At 35.8% G+C, this 22,901-nt stretch overlaps 1 protein-coding gene across 6 annotated transcripts in view; it reads right to left on the bottom strand.

Annotated features, from left to right (window-relative positions):
* ATAD2B (ATPase family AAA domain containing 2B) overlaps positions 1 to 22,901 on the bottom strand; it is a 167,095-nt gene that overhangs the window by 70,679 nt on the left and 73,515 nt on the right. For all 6 annotated transcript variants that reach the window (XM_042933579.1, XM_042933576.1, XM_042933577.1 and 3 more), the window contains 2 exons: positions 10,321 to 10,480; positions 3,919 to 4,009 (listed from right to left, as the gene is read on the bottom strand). In XM_042933579.1, the coding sequence (XP_042789513.1) occupies positions 3,919 to 4,009; positions 10,321 to 10,480 (251 nt within the window). The remainder of the gene's footprint in view (positions 1 to 3,918; positions 4,010 to 10,320; positions 10,481 to 22,901) is intronic.

Below are 22,901 nucleotides of genomic sequence, written 5' to 3'. Positions count from 1 at the left end.
TTCAGTAGATATCCAATAAATATTTCTTGAGTGAAAGAATGAATAAAAAAAGAAAGGCGTAACTCCAGGGTTATAGTTTGGTTAGTTAAGACTATAACGTTACCACATAGGATCATAAAAAGTGGAGGAATTGTATCTACTAGATTTTTCATCTTTTTTGAAGATGTCTAAATTCTTTAATCATTAATGAAAAATAAAAATTTCAATGAAAATTATGAAAAAACATAGAAAAATATTGCATTCTTCAAGAAATATTTATTCAGTTAAGGGAAAATTTAGTATGACTGTTAGGAATCTAATTCAGAAAACTATAAGCAGATTAAGCACTAACACTGTCCCAGGACAGCAATCAATCTACCAAATAATTCTTCAAACTACGAATAGTCTTTCATTTTATATTCTATTTCTCTATGAATAAACCTGGAAAAAAAGGTACATTTTCCTATGCCATATATATCGTAGCTATATTAGTTTAATAAAATGCCAGCTCAGTTAAAAACAATTAATCAAATAAACCATTTCAGAACACGTAAAAAATAAACTACCATCTTCAAACAACATAAACAACTACATTTCTTTTTCTTCTTTAAAAGCGTATACACAGCTGGAGAATATATTATATGATCCTATTTCTAAGAGCAAAAGCCTAAATTTAAAAAAGACAAGCTCAGAAACAATGCAAAACAGAAAAAAAAAAAAAAAAAACATTAGAAGGTATTCTATATAAGTGGTGCCCATAACATTTATGTTTGACATAATGTCAGCAACATACATAATAGTAATGCGCTGTTCATTTTCTCTTAATCTACTAAAGATAATTTAAAAGTTTCTCACAATAGATCCCATTTAAAGAAATAAATTTTCACTTGGATTATCATAATCAATAGACTAAAAGAATGGATTTATCTTCATTACATTTGCCCGTGAATGAGAATTATTCGTTTATATCTGGGGTTCTCAGTCTTGGCTACTCAACAATGAAACTCCAACACCAGATTCCCAACAAACCTAGTGAATCAGAATCTCTGGCAGTTTAATATCATAAATGTATATTTTGAGAAAGCTTTACAAGTGATTCTCATATACGAAAGAAAACATCGAGAACTACTTGATTAATAATATACTTCCTTTACTAGACTCTAAAACAATTAAAATTACATGAAAACCATGGCTAAAAAGTTATATTTAGTATCATGTGTCCTGGTTTAGGCCTCTTGTCTTATCATAATTAACAGTATATTTTTTCACTTTCTAAAAGGTCCTGATTTAGAAAACTAGATGTAGGTAATATGATCATCCTAGATATACAGAAAACACACTACAGCCTTTTGAAAGTTAAAAGCTGACGTTAAAGAAAATACCAACATCCCTTTCATAAGAATTCCATAATCATATTAATTCTACCATTACAATTCTAATACTAATGAACACACACAAATATCTAGATACCAAGGAAAAAGCATTCCTTTTTTTTTTTAAAGTAAGCTCTATGCCCAATGTGGGGGCTTGAACTTAAGAGCCAAAATCAAGAGTCTCATGCGCTAACAACTGAGCCAGCGAGGCACCCCAAGAAAAAGCATTCTTAAATATTGCCACTGAAATGGAATTTGTCTGAAAAACTAAAAATACAAGCTATTAAATAGGTTATAGACTAGACAAGGGTAATAATAAAATTTTAGGAAGTTACTGTTTAAGTAAAACATCAAACATAACAAAGGTCCACAAGATAGACCCCTCACTGATAAACTTTCATTGTTTTGGCCCTCTCAGTGAAAATAAATAGAGAAATATGATTAGGTTTGAGGTCCCCATAACCTTAAGCTCCTACTATTCATGCATGTGATCTGGACACCGAAATTATGTGAGGACTACTTTAAAAAAATCACACCTATTATGCATGCAAACACCTCCAAGTACTTGGGAATTTATTTCAAGGTAAAAGTTACCAAATCCATAACCTCTACAAGAGGTCAGTTGTCTCTACAGTTTTTCATCAAGACTACATACTCTTTTTGTTAGGCCTATATTTTACTGGACTTAACCCATACATGTCAAAACATGTTTGGGATACAGAAAACGCTAAGTTCATAATGAATTTAAAACTTATTACTATTCTGTTCCTGTTTGAAGACCTGCATTTTTTTATGTAAAACTGGCTTCTTAAATGGAATAAATGTCAAAATCAAAAACAGAAGTCATTTAATTATAATGGATTTTTATGTCACTCTCCAGGAAGAAAATGGTGTATATCCATAAAAGCAGATTCTTCTAAACCACCACCACTGCCACCACCATCCCCAAAAGGCAAGAGAAATTTTTTAGTCCTATAAGAAATTATGTCTCAAAAATGTTTAAACTTAAGAAACTGACTTTTAAAGCTAAAATAAATCACTTGGAATAATGAGAAGTTGTGACCTTTGGAAATGAAAAGGGAAACTGGGATTCTAATATTTAGGATGAGGAACTAGAGTGTAATCTTTCAGATGGTAAATAGGGTAATAGCAAGTAATTTTAAAATACCTATCTTTTAGGGAATTTCCAAAATTATTTGAAGACTTCTGCTTATTTCAGTTAAGGATATTCTGTGACAGATTCACAGAAGAATCCACAAAGATTTCCCAGTCTGATCCGTACTCTAATAAAATAATATCCTAAAAGTAGCAGGAAATAAAAGGGGGCAAATTTCAAAAAGGGAAAAGACTGGATTTTGTACCAAATACCACCCTCTCCCATAAAGCAGCACAAGGCTTTGCAAAGGTCAAGCCAAATTTACATGAAATGGGTTTGGCGCATGCTCTCTTATACCAGGCAAAGCTTAAACTGGAGTAGTGCTGGAGAGATTTACGTTTTCTCCTCACCAGAAGATGTCGAGGTCTTTGTGGTTCAAAAGTTGAGGTATGCTGCTTCGGAGATGGAGGTCCCTGTGGATGAAGAGGATAATTCGGATGTAGCTAACTGAATGGACTAATGTTCTATTTAAGTTTTAATATTTGATGGTGGATCACAATGATTTTTTAACTAAGTTACTCTTTCTGGTTTTGGTAACTTTAAAGTTTTCCCAAGTAGACTGCTGATAGTTAGTGAACTTATTTGGGGGTTTTTTCATAATGCTTAAAAAGTTCATGGAGAAAGATTTTTTAATTTTTGTTTGTGAGAGAATAAGAAGAAAATAGACAAAAGACAGAAAAAGAATGAAGGGGAAATACCGGGGTGTATATTCAGTTGTTTAATACTGTATTCAGTTTTATTTCAGACCTAATTAGAGCCAAAACCCTGAATTCCAAAACCCTTGAATTCCATCTCCTATGTATGATCATGTATGTACATAAAATACTCTCACTATATCCTTTTAGGACAGTTGTATTCATTCACTCTGTGGGGAGGATCTTCCACTCTGTGAATAATATAACATTAAATTGGACAGTTTTGTATTTTGAGAAATACTAGCAGATGCCAGTAAGTATTTTCTTTGAAGACTCCTCTCACTCAACTTCTTTCTAGACCACAGGCATGAAGATGAGCCCATCAGGTAATCAATCTGCAAAGTAAAAGACTGTAGTCCTGCCTTTGACATGGACCTTTATGTCTCAAGGTTAAGCTTATTTTTCTTAGTAAAATTTCTGAGAGAGAACAATTCCTAAAAGGACACAATGCAGTAATATCATGGAAATCCAGCACTCAATGAAAACATATTACTACTAGCTTTGTTAATAATCAAACACCTAATGGCAGCTAAAATTGTAATTAAGAAGTGTTCAAACTTCAAGTGAAATGTTCAAAATAAGTGTTACATTTAAAGGCAAAGTCAGCCATCTATTGCACACAGACATAACTATATTCATTCGCATTCCAAACATAAAGGGAAAGGGCCAGCAGAACAAACAGTAACAATGAAAGAATTCAAATAATAGCACTCACCAACACATTTTTCGGCCAATTCACCTAAAAAAGCATCTGATAATTTTGGATTCCAATCCCTGGTATGGATCTGTAAAATGTGTTTTCTTGCCTAAGAAAAACAGTACAAATAAATAAAATATCACCAACCTCTCAAGTGTATTAGCTGGAACAAATTTATGCACTAACCATACCCCAGAAAAACAACTGTTGTTTTTTGGGTTTTTTTTTTTAAGTTTATTTATTTATTTATTTTGAAAAGGGGGAGAGAGGACTTGCAGGTGGTTTGCAGGGGGAGAGGGGGACTGACAGGGACACAGGGAGAGGGAGGAAGAAGGAGGGAGAGGGGGAGAGAGACAGAGAGAGAGAGAGAGAGAGAGAGAGAGAGAGAAAGAGAGAGAGAAAGAGAGAGAGAGAATATGAATGAATGAATCCCCAGCAGGCTCCACACTGCCAGCCTAAAGGCTGAAGCGGGGCTCAATCCCATGAACCGTAGAGATCACCACTTGAGCTGGTATCAAGAGTCAGACACTTAACCAACTGAGCCACCCAGGCGCTCCAGCAACTATTTATTTTAAAAGACATTTCAATACCATGACATCCACGTCAGCTCTAATTTTCCATAATAACAATACAATAATATGTGGTAGAGATCATGTCTCTGTTTAACAAACCAAGATATTTAATATTCTGAGACGTGAAGGAATCGATTAGTGGCACATGTGACTAAGTGACTGATCTTGACTCATCTAGGACTAGATTCAAAACTAAGTTTCAATATTTTACATCAGATCATTTTTACCATCTAAATACATATAAAAAACACTTTAATGTATTATAACATTTACAATCTTTTACTGAAATATAATTATAATTGTACAGTGTTGTAATAGTTTAAAATGTACAACATAATGATTCAACAATTGCATACGTTACTCAGAGCTAACTTATTTTTGTTTTTCGTTTTTTGGTTTGTTTTTTCTTTTTAGGTAGGCTCTATGCCCAACATGGGGCTTGAACTCACAACCCTGAGATCAAGAGTCACAAGCTCTACTGACTGAGCCAACTAGGCACCCCAGTCAGGGATAACTTTGAAACTACAGATTCAGATTTCACAGAACGTTTGGTTCTATCACATGCATGAGGTATTATGACTGCCAATGAAGTAAACAACAATTTAAAACTTGAAAAAAAGTTTTCAATTGAAAAAGTTTTCGGGGCGCCTGGGTGGCTCAGTCGGTTGAGCGTCCGACTTCGGCTCAGGTCACGATCTCGCGGTCCGCGAGTTTGAGCCCCGCGTCGGGCTCTGGGCTGACGGCTCAGAGCCTGGAGCCTGCTTCCGATTCTGTGTCTCCCTCTCTCTCTGCCCCTCCCCCGTTCATGCTCTGTCTCTCTCTGTCTCAAAAATAAATAAACGTTAAAAAAAAAAAAAAAAAAATTTAAAAAAAAAAAGAAAAAGTTTTCAATGAACTAAAGAAATATAATGCATATCATTATCTTGTAGGTTAGTTGATATTTTGGCATTTAATATATAACAAGGTAGTATTTCAGTAAATATTAATATAATTCATTTTAAAAAGTCAAATGTTTGAGCAATTCTACCTTGATTTTTTTTTTCAAAATAGCATTCTCTACCTTAAATCTGACTATATAGTACAATCAAAATTTTAACATCTTGGTTTCAAATTAAATGAAATGTCTTCTTCTTCCACAGTCAAAAAGAAACTGAAGTAGTAAGAATCCATAATCAGCTGATATTACCATCATGAAGAGGCATATCAGAATTTTACTTTCACATTTGCCTTCTTTCAAGGAAAAAACAACACTTTGTAAAACTTGAATACACTTGTTCCTTCAACACTGCTACTTGAGCTTCTTAAAGACTATGAAAAAGCAAATTATAACCAAGAGGATAATTTTATTGGCTTGATGAGGAATTTGGGGTCCAGCACCAGAACAAGAAGGACTTCAAAGTCATCAAGCTAAGTTGATGGTCACCTGGGTTGCTCAGTCAGTTAAGCATCCGACTCTTGGTTTCAGCTCAGGTCATGAACTCCTGGTTTGTGGGATTGAGCCCCGCATAGGGCTGATAGCACAGGGCCTGCTTGGAATTCTCTCTCCCCTCTCTCTCTCTGACCCTCCCCCTCCTCTCTCTCTCTAAATAAATAAATAAATAGATAGATAGATAAATAAATAAATAAATACACATTAAAATTTTGTTTAAAAAGTTGATAAAAGGGGCGCCTGGGTGGCTCAGATGGTTGAGCAGCCGACTTCAGCTCAGGTCATGATCTCACGGTCCATGAGCTCAAGGCCCACATTGGGCTCCGTGCTGAAAGCTCAGAGCCTGGGGTCTGCTTCAGATTCTGTGTCTCCCTCTCTCTCTCTCTCTACCCCTCGCCCACTCATGCTCTGTCTCTCTTTCTCAAAAATAAATAAACATTAAAAAAATTTTTTTAAATAAATGAAAAATAAAAAGTTGGTAAAATTTGATATCACTCGCTATTGGTCTAATTCCAAGTTCTAAGTTAGGTGTTCAGCTACCAAAATTAAAGCAATGATGTGACATTTATTTTCTTCGAACTCAAAGTATCTGCCTGAATAGATACCAAAAAAAGTATAAAATCAAGATCCAAAAAGAATGTCATCCTGAGAGCTTATATTCTCTAGAAGATGACATCAAGAATCTATTTTACCTCATTAGCAGCACAGGCACCACTTAGTGAAGACCCTCATAGAATGAGAAGCACATCAAAAAAACAAATTTAAGGGGTGCCTGGGTGGCTCAGTTGGTTAAGCATCTGACTTCGGCTCAGGTCATGATCTCACAGTTTGTGAGTTCAAGCCCTGCGTCAGGCTCTGTGCTGACAGCTCAAAGCCTGGAGCCTGCTTCAGACTCTGTGTCTCCCTCTCTCTCTGACCCTTCCCTGCTCACACTCTGTCTGTCTCTCAGTCCCTGTCTCCCAAAAATAAACAAACATTAAAAAAAAAAAATTAAGCTGGAAGATACCTTGAAAAATATCTATTCTTACCCTGTCATTTTACAAAATAAGTAAAGATTTAGAGAAATGAAATTAATTACTTAAGGTCAAAAGTTATTGTCAGGTCTCTAAAACATTTAGTGCCTTGCTCTTTCTCTATATAATCAACCAGAGTCTCCATTCTTTATCATAAAAACAAGAAATAGAAGATGAAATTAACTAAATTAGAAATGCTTCATTATGCACTTTAACTCTCTCCCCCTCCGTATATATAAGTTATATGGCTTCCCCTACTAGAAAGTAGCTTCCTCTACTATTAAAAAGTCAAAGTCAGGGGCGCCTGTCAACTGAGCATCCAACTCTTGATTTTAGCTCAGGTCGTGATCCCAGGGTCATGGGACTGAGCCCCACATCAGGCTCTGCACTGGGCATGGAGCCTGCTTGGGATTTCTCTCTCCCTGTCTTTCTTTCCCTCCCTTCTTCCCTCCCTCTCTCTCTCTCTTCCTCTACCCTTCTCCTGCTTGCACATACACATGTGCTCCATCTCTCTCTCCCTCTCTCTCTCTCAAATTAAAAAAGAAAGATTCAAAGCCATATTCAAGCTCTTATTTTTCAGGATTCATAAATACCCACATAACACATAACAATAATCATTAAGTGTTGGTGGTAATAAAAAGAAACAAAAGAAATTAAAAAGCATCACTGCTTCAAGAAGATATGTGTTATTTTTTGCTAATAAAGGGTTAACAAAATTAGTAAAATTTGGAAGAACCAGAGCTTCCTTTTACTTTTTTTTTTTTTTATAATAGTTGGTCAAACAACAGGGGTCATGATATTCCACCGCTCAAACTACAGGACTAACATGAGACATTGACTGGTTATTGCTTTAAACTAATGGCCAAATGGAACCTTAACACTCCTCTCAATCCTTCCCTAAGCCATTCATTAGGCCTATCTCCTAGCAGACTAGTTCAGTTTCTCTGTCTGCACACTCAGCTTCTCATTCAGACCTTGCTTGCTAAGTCACTAAGAAAACCGAAGCAGTCAAAAGAGAAGTTCCAAAGACTCTCCACAGCAACTGGATCCACCTGTCAGCATATGTACCCATAATATTCTGTCTTCTCCCTAGTATCAGAGACGAACTATCTAAATCCTATGTAAAGTCATTCTCACCACTCATATAGTAAATACTATCCCCCCTCTTGCCTATTAAGGACACACTATGGTAATTCTTTCTCAATTTCATCACCAAAATTTCCTTCTCTACGGAATAACTGTCTCAGCTTTTTTAAGAACATAGGTTCTCTTGCCTCCAATCCCCTCAACATCTCTCACCTTACCTCAATCCTTTGTATCCTTGTGCAGCAAAACTCTTTGAAAGACTTACCTTCATTAACTGTCTCCAGTTCCTCCCCTCCTGTTCTCTCTTAAGTTAACCATACTCCAGACAAACTTTTTTGCACCCACCACTAAATCAACTTGCTCCCATCAGGTTCACCAATGACCAGCATAATGATAAATACAATGGCCAATTTTCTGTCCTCATCTGAGTTAATTTAGCAACATCTGACAAAGTTAGTCATATACTCATTGTTACACTTCTTCACTTGGCTTCCAGAATCCACTTACATAGTTTTCCTCTTACCTTACTGACTGTTCCCTAGGACAGAGGATTTGATAATCTCATCTAATCTTGATAATCTCATGACTTTATTATCTAAGCAAAAAAAAAAAGCTAGTTCAGGCCTTTTCCATAGACACAGTCCAAGAAAAATAATCTTAGGTTTAGGTCTCAAAGCAGTTTCCTTGAAACGTAGACAGTTAAAATAACATGGAAAACTATGTTGAGATCCATGCCGTACAATATGGTAAGCCACTAACCACAAATGCTATTTTATTTAAATATTTAAAGAAAATTTAAAATCAGTTCCTTAGTCACACAAGTGACATTTAAAGAGCTCAAGAGCCACATGTGGCTAGTGGCTACCATACTGGACACTGCTTAATGGACAATGCAAACACAGAACATTTCAATCATTAGAGAAAATTCAATTGGACAGTGCTGTTTTAGACCTTGTTTATTGTTTTTGTGTGGATCGTACATTAATTGTGAGGATTGTGAACGGCATACATGACTGAGGTCCACATGACTAGGGCGATATAGAAGATAATCATTTAATTCAGATAATGGCTTTCCTGTGCTAAAATGAACACAGACTGTGTCTCTTAGAACTAAACACACTCTCCTCGTATGCTAGACCCTAAAAGATGTGCTTGGACTGAAGTTGTCCCAAACAAAGATAACTGGTGCTTCCCCGTGCTGAAATAGACTGTTCCCACTTCTACCCTTGTCCCCACAACAAAGCACACCTCTACACATTGATACAGTCCTGGAAGCTGCACTTGGGTAATGAAAATGCTGTATATTCTATGTTTCCTATCCTGACAAAGTCAGGTAAATTCAGTACCAAAGTAAAGCCTCTAAGTTAGATAGTCCAAAACTGAGACAACTACAAATGTGGATGTGTAGACCGATTTCAAACTGAAGTATTAACTGTCCTACACAACAGCACCATTGCCTTCATTTCCCCATAATCTTCTACACTGTCCTACTAATCACAGCATTTCACATCTATGTATGTAAACCAGGCATTTTACATGGAGATCTAAATCAAAGCTATGCAACAATTACAAATGTGCATGTGTGTATATTATATATTCATAAATAGCATCTTCTTTCCTTAGGTTATATTTGTATGGATATATGTTATAAATGTTTTAATTATGCTTAAAATGTTAAATTACATAGAAAATATTGTTAAATATAGTATCTTCTCTACATATATCTCTCCCTCTCAAACTTGAGATCCTCGTGAAAAGACAAGTCAATGAATAAACTGGTCCAAACCAAGAATAATAAAAATATCAAGCAGAATTAGGGGAAAAACTTGTATAATATATTAACATTTTACACAATGACTATACATTGTGTAATTATACATTCTTTTTAAAAAAAAATACACTGAAATGAATAATTTTTGCTGCTCTAAATTAAATATGATGTTATGGTCATTTCTATGAAAATTTGCACATTGGGTTCTTATTTATAAGCTCACTAATATTCTAAAAACATTATTTTTATGGGAACAAAGCTATTTTGGCTAACTGGAGACATATAACCTGCCATCCAAGATAATTACTACAATCTGGTGAACTAAAGTAAGCATTTTAGTAACCTAATCAAGAGTTTTCCTGAATAATTATTAATAGAAATAGACTAAATTATTTAATAATTACAAGCTTTTTCTGAGAATTAACCTAAGATATTTCATAAGCACAAAATTTTAGAAATGAAAATTCATAAAATATCACTCTCACAGTACATACATGGTTGATAAATGGATCACAAATAAATCTTAACACACTGAAAACAAAAACTTACCTTTTGATCAGGCAGGTTGAAAAGGAATTCTCGGTCAAAACGACCCGGTCTCCTGAGAGCAGGATCTATAGAATCAAGTCTGTTTGTAGCACCAATAACAACAATTTCACCCCTGTTATCTAATCCATCCATAAGAGCAAGGAGGGTTGATACTATAGAGCTGTAACAAAAGTTTCAGACAAAATGATAAATTAAAAAAAGGAAAGAAAAAAACTGTAAAAACTGCTGCTTATACTACACTTTATCAGTCTTAAATGCTAATAAAATTATAGCATGAATAAATCTTAACGCAAAATAATGCACAGAAATTATTTTTAAAAGTATTCAAACAATTCATTAATAGACACATAAAGCAAACAAACAACAATAAAAGAGATAAGGATTCCATCAGAATTAATAATTTTTCTGCTTCAAAGGGCACTATCAAGAAAACTGAAAAGGCAACCTAAAGAATAGGAGAAAATTTTTGCAAATTATATACTTGATAAGGGTCTAAGGTCCAGAATATACAAAGAACAATTACAACTCAATAATAAAAAGAAAATTAACCCAACTTAAAAATAGTTAAAAAAGGGGTGCCTCCATGGCAGTCACTTAAGCATCTGACTCTTGATCTTGGCTCAGGTCATGATCTCACAGTTCGTGAGTTCAGGTCCCGCATCAGGCTCTGCACTGATGTTGCAGAGCCTGCTCTCATTTCTGTCTCTGCTTCTCTCTGACCTTCCCCCACTTGTGCTCTCAATCTCTCTCTCTCTCTCAAAATAAACAAACTTAAAAAAAACTTTTTTTTAAGTCAAAAGATTTAAATAGACATTTCTCCACAGAAGATTTACAAAGGGCCCATCATTAGGGACATGCAAATCAAAACCAAATGAGGTACCACTTTGAACCCCCAGCATGATTATAATAAAAAAGACAGATAATAGTAAATGTTGGCAAGGATGGGGAGAAATTGGAACATTCACACAGTGCTTGATGGAAATGTAAAATGGTGTGCCTCCTTTGAAAAGTCTGACAGTTCCCTCAACTATTAAACATAGAGTGATCATATGATCCAGCAATGTCTAAAAAAAACTTGTACCAAAATGTTCACAGCAGTATTCATAATAACTAAGAGGCAGAAATAACTCAAATGCCCATCAACAGATAAATAAATGTGGTGTATCAATACAATAAAATAGAATTTGTCAATAAAAACAAATGAAGAACTGATAGATGCTATGATACAGATGAACCTTGACAACATTGAGTTAACTGAAAACAGCCAGTCACAAAAGTCCCCATATTGTATGATTCCATTTATATGAAATATCCAATAGGCAAATCTACAGAAATACAAAGTATATTAGTGGTTGCCTAGGGTTTAGTGGGGGATGAAGAGGAGATTGGAGAGTTATGGGTAAAGATTAAAAGGTTTCTTTCTTTCTGGGAAGATGAAAATGTTCTAAAATTAGTTACGGTGACAGTTACACAACTCTAGAAATATATTGAAAGCTACTGAACATGTGGTTTAAGTGACTGAACTGTATGATATATGAACAGTATCTCAATAAAGCTGTTTTTAAAAAGAAATACAGGGGTGCCTGGCTGGCTCAGTTAGTAGAGGATGTGACTCATCTTAGGGGTCATGAGTTTGAGCCTACATTGGGTATAGAGATTACTAAAAATTAGTTAATTAAAATAAATATAAAAATCTCAAAAAAAAATCTAAAAGTCTGTTTTAATATATAGCAATCTGGGGGGAGGGGTTATATCTGACAATTTATATGATGTTTAGAGTTCCTATAGAATTACATGTGCATTAGGGGTGCCTGGGTGGCTCAGTTGGTTAAGTGTCTGACTTCTGCTCAGGTCATGATCTTGCAGTTCATGGGTTCGAGCCGCGGGTTGGGCTCTGTGCTGACAGCTCAGAGCAAACAGCTCGGATTCTGTGTGTGTGTGTGTGGTGTGTGTGTGTGTGTGTGTGTGTGTGTGTGTCTATCTCTCTTTCTCTCTCTCTCTCTCTCTCTCTCTCTCTCGCCCCTCCCTTGCTTGTGCTCTCTCTCCCTCAAAAATAAATGAATTAACATTAAAAAGAAAGAATTACATGTGCATTACTATTATCCTTTCAGACAATTTCTTTACAATGGCTACTATTTTAACTAAGTTCAACTCAAAATAATCTTGTGCATATTTTAGAGTAGTTTTTGAAACTATGACTTAAACATTTCTGAATAAATTTGTTACATGTCTAATTATAACAAAAATCAGTTCTAGTAACAAAGGTCTTCCTAGTGTTTCCCAACTGTTCTCATTTATATCCTTTACTCTTACTGCTAATACCTGCCAGAAATAACTTCTCCAATATGCTCAACATGTTAAAGAAATCATTCTCACTCCCAAATAAACTGTTCTAAATGTTTCTCAAAACTATAAATGGAACCAAAATGCTAGAGATCCAGTGTACATGCATATAGAGGATTTGTGCTTGTTCTTTTTTTTTCTTTTTTTAATGTTTATTAATTTTTCAGAGAGAGACAGAGCCTGAACAGGAGAGGGGCAGAAAGGGAGGGAGACACAGACTCTGAAGCAGGCTCAAGGCTCTGAGCTGTCAGCACAGAGCCCGATGTGGGACTCGAACTCACAAACCCTGAGATTATGACCTGAGCTGAAGTCAGACACTTAACCTACTGAGCCACCCAGGCGCCCCTAGACTGGATAATTCTTTATTCTGAAAGACTGCCCTGTGCATTATGCAATGTTTAACAGCACCCCTGGTCTCCACCTACTATCCAGTTTTGACAATAAGACCTACCCAGGCACCCTGTGCTTGTTCTTTTCTAATTAAATAAGAGAAAATTAATGACCTAAGTGTTTCACTTCAGATATAAAGAGTGCAATAAGCATCCTGAAGCCTAAGTTCATATTTATTACCTCAAATTTTTCCTTAGCACATTCCAATCACAGATAGGCATGTCAAGTGTTTAAGATTTATCAACATTTTAAGTGTTTTCTACAAGGATTTTCAGAAGACAAAGTCTTAAACATGGCCAGAAACAGAATTATAACTTAGCTTAGATTCTACCAACAGTTGTCTTCTTTAAAAAAAAAAAAAATCAAATGACCAGCCCTTGGATCAAAATCCTCTAGTAACCCCTATTACGTTCAAAATAAAGTCCAAACTACTTTATACTATATTTGAGGCCTACCTGCCTGCCCTAACCCTTCTCCTACATTATCTTCTAAAAGCATTTTTGTAATTTAAATATGGATCTAAATAAAATGAACTGGAATTGTTTTGTATGGTATGAAGAGGGATCCAATTTTTTCACCAGATACCCAATTCTCCCAGCATTATTTATTGAAAAGGTCATCCTTTCCCAATAGTATTGCACTGTCTCTTTTATTATAAATCAAGCATCTATATATGTGTAGATTTATATATGGCTCTGGCTCTTTTCCATCAGTCTATTTATCAAGACTTCTACCAACATCAAATCATCTTAATCCTAAGAGGCCTTAATAACCAGTAGAGCAAATACTCCCACCTTGTTCTTCCACAAAAGTCTTCACTATTCTTAGTCCTTTTTATTTCCATACAAATTCCAGAATCATTTTGTCAAGTTCCGCCCCAAAAAAGTTGATTCTGAACAGGATTATACTGAATCTATTGATAAATATGGAAGAACAAACAACTTTTAAATATCCAGTCTTCCAACTTATGTAATGGTATTTCTCTCCATTTATTTTATTTTCCTTTAATGTTTCTGAACAAAGTTTTATTCTTCCCCCCAAAACTGTACATGGAACTTAATTTATTCCCGGTATCTTCTATTCTAAGTGAGTTTATAAATAGTAATTTTGCATTTTTATGCAGAAAATTGGTACACAGAAAAACAAAATTCTCTATAATGATTGGTTTAATGTTGCAAGATGCTCATTACTATACTTAAGAAGTTATCTGGGGGTGCCTGGGTGGCTCAGTCAGTTAAGCATCTGACTTCAGCTTGGATCATGATCTCATGGTCCATGATTTCAAGTCCCACGTTGGGCTCTGTGCTAACAGCTCAGAACCTGGAGCCTGCTTTGGATTCTGCGTCTCCCTCTCTCTCTGCCCCTCCCCCACTCATGCTGTCTCTCTCTGTCTCTCAAAAATGAATAAAGTTTAAAAATGTTTTTAAAAAAGAAGTTATCTAGAGACAGCTTTGGAATTTCCACATGCATAATTATATCACCTACAATGACAACAGTATTGTTTACTCCTCTTCAATACACACACCTTTGTATTGTTTTTTCTTGCCAGACTACACTAACTGGGATCAGTGTACACTGTTGATCAGAATTGTTCACTGCAGCCATGCTTATAATACCTCATATTAAAAGTTTTCATCTTTCAACATTAAGTATGTTTGTTATAGGTTCTTATAGATACCTTATATTCTTCATTCTCTAAGATGAATGATCTTATCAAAAATATTAAATTTCATCCATTTCTTACACATCTATTGAGATGACCATATGATTTTTCACTAATATGATAATGTGATTAATTTACCTTAATTGATTTCTCTCATGTTAAACAAACCTTGTACATGTTAAATATAATCAATTTGGTCATGATGTATTATTATCCTTCTTAAAGCTTCCTAGAAGTCACGTTACTATTTTCTTTAGGAGTTTTATATCCATGTTCACAAGTGAAACTGGGTTCCAATTAACTTTCTCATACTATTCTACATAAGTTTTTCTTTTTAATTAAGTGTTTTGAAGATATATTTGACATACAATACACTGAACATACTTAAAGTATACAATTGGGTAAGTTTTGAAGTAAATACACACTTGTGAAACTACCATCACTCTCAAAATAAGTAATCTACCCATCATGCTCTTCCTCATGTCCCTTTGTAATCCATCCCTACAGCCCTTCCTTGACCTCTATCCAATACCCAGGCAACAACTGATCTGTGTTCTTACTTACAGATTAGCTTGCATTCCCTAAAATTTTATATGTATGGGATCGCACACTAAATACTCTTTTTTTTCCGGATTCTTTCACTGAGCATAATTATTTTGAGATTCACCACACTGTTGGTTTACTAATAGTTTCTTCCTTTTTATGGCTAAGCAATATTCCATTATATGGATATGCCAAAATTTGTTTACTGAGTCACATGTTGATGGCCATGTGGATTGTTCCTAATTTGGGACTATTATCAAAACAGCTATGAACATTCATATACAAGTCATGAAGATTTTCCCATAGGTTTGTTCCTAAAAGTTTTACACATTTATCTCTTAAGTTCATGCCTTTATCCTCTTAACCTTTAATGCTTAAAGAATCTGACACATCACATTTTGCATTCCTAATATTGCATATCAAGGTCTCCTTTTTGTCCTGACCAATCATGCCACAGGTTTGTTAATTTTATTAGTTTTTACAAAGAAGCAACTTTTGATTTGTTGATATCTATACGTCTTTGTTTCAAGTTCATATTGTTTGCTATTTTTTGTTTACTAGTAACACTGAATTAGAGTAACAGCTCTTAACAGCAAACAAAATTCTCTTATATCTTTTTGCTGTTTCTTATATTCTGTATATCACTAAACTTTGAAAATTAGTTATGATTTAAGACACAATATATGATCAATTTTTATAAATCCTGTGTATGTTTGAAAACAGTGTTCATTCTATATTTGTCTCAGGTAAGTATACCCACTAGATCATAAAATAAGGTTGTCCAAATAATCTATAGGGCATTAACGTATTTTTTTTTTCCCTCATTTGGTCTTTTAACTACTCAGAGGCACATATCTCTCACAATGACTGTCAATTGGACTCTGCAGATCTGTCAATTTTTGTTTTATACAATTTGGAAACACAGTCATTAGGGAATTACAAATTCTAAATTGTTACTAAATGACTATTATGGACATTTTATATGAATAAAACCATATAACATGTAACCTCTTATGTATGAATTACTTCACTTAGCATTAAGTCTTTGAGGTTCATTCATGTTACATCTACCGGTACAGGGTACACCCATTCCTCTTCAAAGTGGAATAACATTCCATTGTATGGATATAACACATTTTATATAACCATCCAGCAGTTGATGGACATACGGGTTATTTCCATGTTTTGGCTATTATGAATAACACTGCTATGAATATTCATAACTGAGGTTTTGCATGCCTTTCCCCACAATTTTACTTGGAATCTTTCTATATCTTTCTTTACACATAGATATGTCTCTTATAAACAAAATGTCATCAAATTTTGGTCTTCCCCAGTCTGACAAATTTGTCTTTTATAAAGAACATTTAGGGCGCCTGGGCAGCTCAGTCAGTTAAGCGTCCAACTTCAGCTCAGGTCACGATCTCACAGTTCATGGGTTCAAGTCCTGCATCGGGCTCTGCACTGACAGCTCAGAGCCTAGAGCCTGCTTCAGATTCTGTGTCTTCCTCTTCTCTCTGCCCCTTCCCCACACTCTGTCTCTCTCTCAAAAATAAATAAACATTTTTAAAAATTTTTTAAATAATATAAAGAACATTTAGTCCCTTTACATTTCATGTCATTTTTTATATAATTGGGTTTAAACCTACAATTACATGTTGTGCTGTTTCGCACACTAGTTCTATGATTCCCCTCCCTTTCTTCATTCCATCTGGACTGATATTTTTGTTACTCTATTCCCCCTTACTAACAGTTTAGAAATTATGTTTCTATTAGTAATTACTCTAGAACTTAAAACCTGCATACTTGGATCTCAAAGGTTCCCCTTCCAAGTTTGATGGATGAAGACTTTGCCAGATGATCCCTTACTCTACTTCAGAAAATAACTATAAAACCTGTACATAGTAATACATAAACATATACTTGAAGGAACTGGTGAGTAAACAGAGATACAGAGACTCTGTTGGAAGTTCATGGTCACTTGCAGAAAAGGAGAACATACAGAGAGCAAGCTCCCCCCTCTCTCTGGCTTTCAGCACAGGGCTAAGTATAGTGAGGCAGGTGAGGAAGATGATGTAGGGAAACTCCTTAGCTTTCCAACCTGAGAGTTCAGAAAAGAGTGTGGGAGATCCCACAAGAGCAAGAGCAGGTGAAGACATCTCCAAACTCTATTTGCCCACATCTCTAAATGACCCCTAACAAACAAAGGCAGAGAGCAAAGAAACCAGCCACAGATAAAACATTTGAAAGGAGGCCAAAGCTGCCAGCTCTGTAGTTCAAGCCTAAAACAGAAAATCATCTATAAAACAAAGGAAATATTACGCATAAAAGGAAAATAATAAAATCCAAAGCCTTCATAAACTAACATTAATAATATCCAGGATGCAATCCAAATTGCCCAACAAATGAAGAACCAATGAGAAAATAAAATCAAGCAGGCCTAACAGTGAGATGAAACCAGATGTTGAAGAAGCTAACAAAAAAGGATTTTAAAGCAACAATCACTAACCTTGATGAAGTAAAACAAAATACGTTTAAATGCGTGAAAATCATACTAGAAAAATATAAATAATGAAAAATAATTAAATGTAAGTTCTACAATTGAAAAATAATTTCTGGAAAAAAAATGTGTTGGCTGGACAAAACAGCAAAATGGACATGACAAAGGAAAAAGTAATGACTGACTGAAGACAGATGAATAAAAATTACACAAGATGAAGAGACAAAAAGATTGAAAAAAAGACAAATTAGCAGACACATGATAACCACAAATAAGAGTAAACAGAAAGCCCATACTGAGAGGCATATCACCACTAAGCTGTTAAAAACCAAAGCTATAGAGCAAATATTCAAAGCAGCAAGAGAAAAACCATATATTATATAAAGCACAGGAAGAATGATCCAATTAATGGCTTTCTACTTCTAGGCTGTAATGTAGGGGACATAGAATCCTGGTGGGAATCAGCTGACTGACTCAGTAAGTAGAAGAGACAAAGCTGAGATTCCAAGGACCCCAAGAGGACTTAGAGTTCACCAAAAAGAGTACCAGAGAAGAAACCACTGCACAGAAAGAAAACTTAAGAAATAGCCACAGGGCCTCTCCAGACTTCAGCTAAATATTGCACGCTTGTGAAGAAATCACTCACAGCTTCGGGAAAAAAACACCCAGAAGGACTAGAAGTAACAGTATTTTATACTCACAAAGAACCAGGAGTATTGCCAGTTCCCAGAAGCCAGATTGGTAAACCTCATGATTCACAGGTCATTGTGTATAATACACACAAGGACCCTCCTTCATTAGTGGGGAATAGTTAGCTACACTGAAGACTGCTCCAGATCCACGTAACAACTCTTAAAAGCACGATTCAAAAGAATCAAACTGTTTTCTTTTTTTTTTTTAATTTTTTTTTTTAATGTTTTTATTTATTTTTGAGACAGAGAGAGACAGAGCATGAACAGGGGAGGGGCAGAGAGAGAGAGAGGGAGACACAGAATCCGAAGCAGGCTCCAGGCTCTGAGCTGTCAGCACAGAGCCCGACGCGGGGCTCGAACCCACGAACCGTGAGATCATGACCTGAGCCAAAGTCGGACGCTCAACCGACTGAGCCACCCAGGCGCCCCAATCAAACTGTTTTCAAGTAAGTTACGGTGTCCCCTCAAAAAACTCAAGAATATTTATTTATAATATCCTACCTAGGACTCAACAAGGCAAAATTTATGTCTGGCATCCAATAAACTTGCCAGAAAATACAGTATATAATAAAAATTAATCAAATAAAATCAACCCCAAACTAAGATGTTAGAATTGGCAGATAAGGACATTAAAGTAGTCATTATAAAGATATTCCAAATGTTGAAAAGTTTCTTATATTTTTCTACAAAAGATACAAAACAGACCCACACAGAACCTGTAGAGATCAAAATAAAAACATGTAAGATGAAAAATATAATGAACCAGACAAAGAACAGATTAAACACTTTAAAAAATTAGTTGACTAAAAGAGCAAAGCAACTTCCCAAAATGAAACACTGAAGAGATAGTTTAAAGCAAACTTAGGGGTGCTTGGCCGGCTCAGTAGGTAAAGCATGCGACTCTTGATCTCGGGATTGTTGAGATGGAGCCCCATGTTGGGCGTGGTGATTAGTTAAAAAATAAAATTTTTGGGGGCGCCTGGGTGGCTCAGTCGGTTAAGCGTCCGACTTCAGCCCGGGTCACGATCTCACGGTCCATGAGTTCGAGCCCCGCGTCGGGCTCTGGGCTGATGGCTCAGAGCCTGGAGCCTGCTTCTGATTCTGTGTCTCCCTCTCTCTCTGCCCCTCCCCCATTCATGCTGTGTCTCTCTCTGTCTCAAAAATAAATAAACGTTAAAAAAATTTAAAAAATAAATAAATAAATAAAATAAAATTTTTTTTAAAAAGTCAAAATTAACTTATCATCAGTGAACTGTGAGACAAGATCAAGCAACTTATAACTGGAGGACCACAAGGACAGGAAAGACAAAAACAAGGGAGACAGATAAATATTTTAAGAAATAATGGCCAAAAACATTAAAACTATGATGAAAACTAGAAGCTCACATATGTCAGGAGCTCAATTCAAGAATGAGAAAAAAAATAAATGGAGAAAACACTACCAAGGAATATCATTAAACAAACTGCACAAAACAAGCAATAAAGCAGAAAACAACCATTAAAAGCAGTTAGAGGAAAAAGATACACAGCCCAGCAATTCCACTCCTAGGTATCTACCCAAAAGAGATGAAAATACATGTGAACACAAAGACTTACACATGAATGTTCACAGCAGCATTATTCATAACAGCCCAAATTGGAAACAATCTAAATACATATCCAATGTGTGCCTTATCCATACAATGGGTACTACTCAGCAAAAAAAAGGAAAAAAACAGCAACACATGGCAAATCATGGATGCTCCACTAAACCATCATACTCACTGAAAGAAACCAGACATAAGAGACCACATACTGTGTGATCCCATTCACATGAAATGTTCACAAGAGGCAATTTTTTTTATTTTATTTTTATTTTTTAATATATGAAATTTACTGTCAAATTGGTTTCCATACAACACCCAGTGCTCATCCCAAAAGGTGCCCTCCTCAATACCCATCACCCACCCTGCCCTCCCTCCCACCCCCCATCAACCCTCAGTTTGTTCTCAGTTTTTTAACAGTCTCTTATGCTTTGGCTCCACAAGAGGCAATTTTATAGAGACAGAGATTAGATTACTGGTTGGCTGGAGGGGAAAACAAGGATTTACTACAAATGGACATGGTGGATCTTACAGAGGGAAGAAAAATGTTCTAAAATTGCTTTATTCTAATGTTGTACCACTTGGTATAGTTATTTTTAAAATCACTGCATTTTAGGGGTGCCTGAGAGGCTCAGTTAAGCATCCAACTGACTCTTGATTTCAGCTCAGGTCATGATCTTGTGGTCATGGGATCGAGCCCCACATAACGCTCCATGCTGAGCATGGGGCCTGCTTAGGATTCTCCCGCCCCTCTCTCTCTGCCCCTCCCCTTCTCGTGCTCTCTCCCTCTCTCAAAATAAATGAACTTAAAAAGCTGCTTTAAAAAATCACTGCATTTTATACTTGAAATGAAATATATAAAAAATGTAATATATATATATAAAATGTAATATATATATATATATACACACACACACACATATATATATAATATATATATAATATATAAAATATATAAAACTGTTACGGGGCACTGGCTGGCTCAGTCAGTAGTGAGTGACTCTTGATCTCAGGGTTGTGAGTTCAAGCCCCATCCTGGATGTGGAGATTACTTAAAAAAGAAGTCTTAAAAAAAACTGTTACAGTTTTATTGATAAACTAAATATTGATATTTATATATCAGTGAACTGATATGTAAAATAAAACTAAATAGAACTGCTTTCTTAAAAAAAGTTAACTTTTTCAGACATGGAAAAGGTGAAACAATTTACGTCCTGCAGACCTACTCTGTAAGAAACGGAGGCAGGAGCACCTGGGTGACTCAGTTGGTTAAGCGTCCAACTTCATCTCAGGTCATGACCTCATGGCTTGTGAGTTCAGTTCAAGCCCCACACCGGGCTCTGTGTTGATAGCTCACAGCCTGGTACCCGCTTCTGGGATTTTGTGTCACCCTCTCTCTCTACCCCCCCCCCCCCCCCCGCTCATGCTCTCTCTCAAAAATTAATTAACATGTAAAAATTAAAAAAAAAAAACTGCCTGGGTGGCTCAGTCGGTTAAGTGGCTGACTTCAGCTCAGGTCATGATCTCGCGGTCCGTGAGTTCAAGCCCCACGTTGGGCTCTGTGCTGACAGCTCAGAGCCTGGAGCCTGTTTCAGATTCTGTGTCTCCCTCTCTCTAACCCTCCCCCATTCATGCTCTGTCTCTCTCTGTCTCAAAAATAAATAAACGTTAAAAAAAATTTTTTTTAATGTGGGCAGAAAGAGAATTATAGCACATGGAAACAGAGATAGCTACAAAACAAGGAACATCAGGAAGGTAACTACATCAATGAATCTTTAAGGATGATGATGGTTATTAGGATTATTATTTAAATCTCTTCAAAAGGATGTGTAGTGGGAAAAAAAGTATGACAGCAATAGCACAGGAAAGCAGAAATGCAAGCACACTATTTTAAGGTCTTCTACCATATGTGAAATGGCATGTTGTCACTTGAAGGTAGATGATGACAAAGTAAAGACACATACTGTAAACCTTAAAGTCACCATGAAAATAATAAAATGTAACAAGCTAACAAAAGAAGTCAAATGGAAGCATAAAAAAATATTCAGGGGTGCCTTGGTGGCTCAGTCGGTTAAGCACCTGATACTTGATTTTGGCTCGGGTCTTGATCTCACAGTTCGTGGGATTGAGCCTCTGGCTCTGAGCTGACAGCACAGAGCATGCCTGGGATTCTCTCCTCAATCTCTGCCCTTCCGCCACTCACGAGCACACTCACTCTCTCAAAATAAATAAACGTTAAAAAAAATATTCAATTAATTGAAGGAAGAAAGAACAAAAAGGAAAAAACAGAACAAAGAACAGATGGACAAATAGCTAACAATCATCAAGATGATAAATTTAACTTTATCAATAGTCATATGGGGGTGCCTGGGTGGCTCAGTCGGTAAGCATCCAACTTCGGCCTGGTCATGATCCCACAGTTCATGGGTTCAAGCCCCACATCAGGCTCTGTGCTGACAGCTCAGAGCCTGGAGGCTGCTTCAGATTCTGTGTCTCCTTCTCTCTCTGCCCCTTCCCCACTCATGCTCTGTCTCTCAAAGATAAATAAATGTTAAACAAAAAAAATTTTTTGAATAGTTATATGAAATGTAAAAAGCCTGTTTTGGGGGAAATGAGCATATTCATTACTTGGTTTATAGTTACATTTTCATAGGTATATACATATGTTAAAATATGTCAAATGTACTCTTTACACTGCATAAACATTTTGTATGTCAATTATATCTCAATAAAACAGCTTTTAAAAAACCAACAGTGTGGTGGGAATGCAAATTGGTGCAGCCGCTCTGGAAAGCAGTGTGGAGGTTCCTCAGAAAATTAAAAATAGACCTACCCTATGACCCAGCAATAGCACTGCTAGGAATTTA

The sequence above is a fragment of the Panthera leo genome, chromosome A3, assembly GCF_018350215.1.
Source record: "Panthera leo isolate Ple1 chromosome A3, P.leo_Ple1_pat1.1, whole genome shotgun sequence".
In the NCBI taxonomy this organism is placed as follows: domain Eukaryota; kingdom Metazoa; phylum Chordata; class Mammalia; order Carnivora; family Felidae; genus Panthera; species Panthera leo.
This window is presented reverse-complemented; position numbering and strand designations above follow the sequence as displayed.